Source organism: Mangifera indica, chromosome 8 (genome assembly GCF_011075055.1).
Source record: "Mangifera indica cultivar Alphonso chromosome 8, CATAS_Mindica_2.1, whole genome shotgun sequence".
Taxonomy (NCBI): domain Eukaryota; kingdom Viridiplantae; phylum Streptophyta; class Magnoliopsida; order Sapindales; family Anacardiaceae; genus Mangifera; species Mangifera indica.
The window spans coordinates 6,744,071-6,750,070 of record NC_058144.1 but is presented as its reverse complement, the minus strand read 5'-3'; the positions used below and the strand labels follow the sequence as shown (position 1 = coordinate 6,750,070).

Genomic DNA, 6,000 nt, shown 5'->3' with positions numbered 1-6,000 from the left:
GCCAGAGACTTTCAGTCCCAGAAACGTAGAGTTCCTACAGGATCCAATCCATTACACAACAAGCGACGATGATCCATCACTCCATCTTCAGATAATATGTTTATGTTTATTATTTTCTCTTACTTTTGTATGTTACATAGGCTTGAGAAACAAGGCGACGTCTTTTATCTATATTCTAGCTTTGATTTGGAGAATTCTATAACTATCACATATTGTTGCACACCTGGTTAGAAATTTTGTAGAGTTGTTGTACAGAAGGTAGCCATATTTATGAATTAATCAATGTTGTTTAGAGCTCATATATGCCTTATATAGCTAGCATTTGTGTAGTTTTGTTATTGATGGTTGGTTTGTTGTAGTTTTGATAAAGCTGCGACCTGCTAGTTAAAGAGTTGAGACTGAAACTATGTGTCTGGCTTTTGCTCCAATTAACTGCATGATATTATCTATGAAAGATGAAACCCGCAGGAGTTTTTGAATGGAAGAGTTAAACATGGGAAAAGTGCAATTAATTTTCATTGATTAGCTGAAAACCATGAACTTGCTGCTTTAATCTTTGTGAATAAGCAATATTTGAGATAGAATGAATGGGGGTATTTTATTGCAAGGAATGATGACCGCCATTCACCATCAAAACAGGAACAGCTACACTGAAAACAAGATTACACTTGAAACAGGACCAGCGATAGAATCCAGATGGAGGTGGGAGTAAGTAAGCTTGAAAAGGTAGAGTGAACTCTTCACCTTCTGACTAAAATTTACCCAACATTAATGGATAGCATAAAGACTCATTATGTCATACAACCACCATGCAATTAAGAGGAAGAAAACCCTTTAATTCTATTTTGCAGAACAGGAATATATGTTGGGCTCTTATTGGGCCACACTCTCCACAGACAATCAATTGCAGCCTAGCTAGCTAAGCACCACTCAATTGTGGCACTTAAATGCAGTGTGTGTGTGTGTGTGTGTGTATTTTATTATAATTATCCTGAATATCCTTGCAATCGATTGCACAGGAAAATGAATGAGCTGAGCTGGTATATGGCTGGGTTGTGGTGAAGGTGGTCGGCTCCACCACCGTCTGTTAATCAGTGTGCACGTACTGGTTCCCACAACCCAGCCAGCTTTCCATTTTTGTGTATTCGAGTGTTACAGTTTTGGTAGTTGAACAAATTATTACACATCTAAATATACAAATTAAATTAAAAACCAAACTTTATTATGAAAATTGGGTTAAGTCATGAAGGATGATTAGTTCTCATGGCAATGTGATGATGTTATTACTGTTTAGCCACAGTCATATGTATTCTATTTTCCTTTGGATATCTGGTAACCCAAATTATGAGGGGTTCATTATTTCAATTCTGGTTGAAATTTTTTTTTTCTTTTTTCATATTTTATTGAATATGTTTTCGTTGAAGCAAGAAAAAGCATAGTCTTCTCTCTAGTCTTTGATTTAAAAAAAAAAAAGCCAATATATTTGACTCACCAGGGTTTACAGTTTTTTTTTCTATGAAACCTTAATTAATCAATTTGGTTATGTCTGTACTTAGTACAATAAATACAAAATCTTTTTACACAATTCACGTATCATTTCCTAATAAACAATTAAACACAATAGAAATCTTACCATGAAAAATGTCATATATGCTAATTAATTGGGGTAATTGACAAAAGAGTAACACTACATATATATATTTTAAGAATATAAAATAAGTATATAGATGATGTATCATTATATAATTTAGTGTTATTTTATTCATAATTTAAAATCAATCAATTATATAATTACACATCGTTTGTGTATTTATTTTGTATACTTAAAGTGTGTACATATAATTTTATTATTGATAAAAATATGGGTAATATTACCGGCGGATTAAACTAATAATCCAATAAGATAACTTCACTTAAAGATTATTATAAACAGTAGCATTAGAAACAAGAGTACAATACATTTTCCCTGTCAAGGTTTAGCCAAGCGCGAGAAGTTTCCATCCAATTTTTAACCGTGCTAACATAAAGTTGACGGTAGAATTGTAAAAGTATCATTTTGTTGTCCTTGAAAACTTAAACCTGCACAAATAGTCATAACAATGAGAAACATGCAAAGCTTTCTAGACACTATTTATTGTAAGCTTACCACTTGTTCCAAAAATTTTGAAAAAAAAGGGTGAAGTTGAAAAGAAGATGAAAAGTTGGAAAGGAAAGGTGATTTTTGTCTCACCTCAAAAATTTTAATTTTGAATCCCTTGAAATCATATTTCCTTTTGCACTTGGATGATATTTAGCGAACCACCAGTGACAAACTGCAATGATCCTTGGCCACGATAAGTTTATCTCACCACTTTTTGTTTCGTTGGACTTTTGGTCTTTGGCGCAGAAACAAAATTGTCAAACTCTTATTCGTTTTGCAGTTTGATAACACTTCGCGAAGCGATGGTGAAAACTGCAGTCAGTCATGCCATTGTTTGGCTACAGTGTGAATCTGCTTTTCTTTTGATGTTGATTTATTTGTTTCATTCTTCTTGAAGATGTGTTTGTCTCAAATTCATAGACTTCTGAAGGTAGGTGATGAGTTTACATGAGTTAAGCTCTCTTTTACTCAAACTGATGAACTCCGTACTAAATGAAGAGACTTGGTTCAGCCGAAATTTACATAATTAGGCAGCAACTGACTCCATAAAAACCGGGTATGTGAAATGAAATTTTCTTTACACAAGTTATATACTCTTTTACTGATTGTTAATTGCTTGCACTAACTCAAAGCTTTTGACCACAGGCAGAAAACACACAAAAGAAATGGCATTTGGAAAACCAGGAAGATAGTAAGGAGAAGCCTATTATAAAGGAGTTCTCTAAAATTTCGGGTGCAAAAGACACTTGGTTAATTTTCATGCAATTTTTTTTTGTTTTCGTTTACTTCAATAAGGTTAGGCGAATAAGCATTTGTGCTGGTGATTGGCTGGAAGTTCTGAAGGAAGAGGATAGGGCGAGCTCGCATAATACAAATGTTTAATGTGGTGTAAATATTCAGGAAACAAATGTTGTATGAGTAGCCTATTTACTTTACTTTGGGACGCTAGTCTGGTTTATGTTTGTTATAATATGAACTGTGCTTATCATGCGACGCTAGTCTGGTTTATGTATGTTATAATATGAACTGTGCTTACCATGCATTTGCATCTATTTCAATGGCGTAGAGACGACAGACTGCTGACTAAAGTTCAAATGCTCCCTCCAAAAGTTTATCAATTATCCAAGTCTTTTTCCCGCCAAATCCACATGTTTAGCTGTTCTCTTAGCACAGCAATAACCAAAAAATCATGTATCTTTCTTCTCAAAAACTGCAAATCTATGACCCATCTCAAACAGATACAGGCTCAAATCTTTCAAGCAGGGCTCCACCAAAATACAGAGACTGTCAACAAGCTCATGGTCTTTTGCACGGACCCATCTCTTGGGAACTTACTCTACGCAGAGAAGATCTTTGATTATATTGAATGTCCAAATTTGTTGATATACAATCTCCTGATTAGAGCTTTTGCAAAGAAGGGTAGTTATAGAAAATCTCTTTTGCTTTTTTATAAACTCAGAGAACATGGCTTGTCGCCTGATAATTTTACGTACCCATTTGTTTTTAAGGTGATTGGGTGCTTACGAGAGCTTAAGGAAGGTGAAAAGGTTCACGGGTATGTGGTAAAAACTGGTCTTGAATTTGATACCTATGTTTGCAACTCAATCATGGACATGTACGCTGTATTGGATAAAGCTGATAATCTAAAGAAGTTGTTTGATGAAATGCCTGAAAAAGATATGGTTTCCTGGAATGTGTGTATATCGGGGCACGTTAAGTGCAGGGGATTTGAAGATGCTGTAAAGGTTTTTCGGAGGATGCAACGAGAGAGTAATTTGAGTCCTGATGAGGCCACGGTTGTAAGTACTCTTTCAGCTTGTACAGCATTGAAAAATTTGGAACTTGGCAATGAAATCCGTTGTTATATTAGTGAGAAGCTTGAATTCACGAATATAATAGGGAATGCTTTATTAGACATGTATTGCAAGTGTGGTTGTTTGAGTATAGCGAGGAAAATTTTTGATGACATAGCAAACAAGAATGTGATTTGTTGTACTAGTATGGTGTGTGGCTATGTGAATTTTGGGCAGCTAGATGAAGCTAGAGAGTTGTTTGACAGAAGTCCAGTCAAGGATGTTGTTCTTTGGACAGCTATGATCAATGGGTATGTGCAATTTAACCGATTTGATGAGGCCGTGAAATTATTTCAGGAAATGCAAGTAAGGGGGTTTAAGCCAGATAAATTCATACTGGTTACTCTCCTCACAGGTTGTGCTCAGGTGGGAGCTCTACAGCAAGGAAAATGGATTCATGGATACATTGATGAAAAGCGAATTACAGTGGATGCAGTTGTTGGTACTGCACTTATTGAAATGTATGCAAAATGTGGATGTAAAGAGAAGGCTTTGGAGATATTCTATAAGCTAAGGGAAAAGGATACAGCTGCTTGGACTTCTGTTATATGTGGTCTTGCCATGAACGGGGAGACAGACAAGGCATTGGAGTTGTTCTCAGCAATGAAACAAGTTGGAGCTAAACCTGATGATATAACCTTTATTGGTGTCTTAAGTGCTTGCAGCCATGGAGGGTTGGTCGAAGAAGGGCGCAAGTTCTTTGGTGCAATGACAGAGATATATCAGATTGAGCCGAAGCTAGAACACTATGGGTGTCTAATTGACATGCTTGGTCGAGCTGGACTGTTAAATGAAGCTGAGAAGTTTATAAAAAAGATACCAGATGAAAACAATAAGATCATAGTTCCACTATATGGTTCTTTGCTTAGCGCCTGTAGAATATATGGCAATGTTGAGATGGGTGAGCGGCTCGCTGGAATGCTAGAGCAAATTGAAACAAGTGATTCCAGTGTTCATACTCTGCTTGCCAATATATATGCTGCTGCTGCCAGATGGGAAGCCGTAACAAAGGTGAGAAGGAAAATGAAAGATCTTGGTGTCAGAAAGGTTCCTGGGTGTAGTTCAATTGAGATAAATGGCATTATCTATGAGTTTGTTGTTGGAGATCCATCTCGTGTGGAAATGATGGAAATATACTCCATGTTGGATAGAATGAATAAGACATTGTTAGGTTCCGAAGAACATGAAAGAGGGGACGACCTGGTTGCTGTAGAAACTTTATGAAGAAATTACCTTCTGGGTGCTTTCACTAGCGAGGTAAAAGTTTCTTCTTTTTTAGTTCTGTTGCAACTATATTTCCTGGTTTGATTAACTCTGTGCTCCTATCGGGTGACAAATCTAGCTTTAACTGTCTGTAGAATCAATGGAAGTTTTGCCTGGCTAAACTTGGTAATCCTGTGTGTTTAATTCTTTTGTAGTGGGGACTGCATTTTTGCAGTGGCAACTGCGATATTTGAATTAGCAACAGAAGCCTTGCCATTCTTTGGCTACTGTCAGTCACTTGACCATCTCCACTAGAGTGAACCTGTGCATTGTTGTATTTGTTTCATTTCTCTAGAGGACAGGTTTGTCTGCATCTCATAGACGTGAAAGTAGGTGACGAGTTTACATGAAGTGATCTTTTCTTATTTCAGACAGAAATGAAAATCTGTAGTAATGTTAGAGACTTGGTTTGACCAAAATTTGAGATAACCAGTGACCGACACCCATAATAAACTTGGGTATGTGAAATGAAAATTTCTGATTATAATTACTCTACGGTTCTCCGGACTGTAATTTTGCTTTGCTGACAAGGTTCTTTTGATCACATGCAGAAAACACACAAGAAATGGCGCTGAGAAACAGAAGAAGATATTAATAAGAAGCCTATCATAAAGTAGCTTTCTAAATTTTTGGGTGCCAAAAAACCTCTGGTTGTTGTAATCATGGTTATGAATTCTTTTTAGGGTTAAGATAAGATTGAATGACTATTGCCCACCCAAACTTTGATGGACTTTCCATTAAGTT

The 6,000-nt window shown here is 36.2% G+C and overlaps 1 protein-coding gene across 1 annotated transcript; it reads left to right on the top strand.

Moving 5' to 3' along the window:
• The first annotated feature begins 2,987 nt into the window (after positions 1-2,987).
• Positions 2,988-5,714, top strand: LOC123223178 (pentatricopeptide repeat-containing protein At1g31430). The gene is made up of 2 exons (XM_044646274.1): positions 2,988-5,250; positions 5,412-5,714. The coding sequence occupies exon 1, from the start codon at positions 3,178-3,180 to the stop codon at positions 5,215-5,217; it is 2,040 nt and encodes a 679-aa protein (XP_044502209.1). The 5' UTR covers positions 2,988-3,177; the 3' UTR covers positions 5,218-5,250; positions 5,412-5,714.
• Positions 5,715-6,000: the final 286 nt, after the last annotated feature.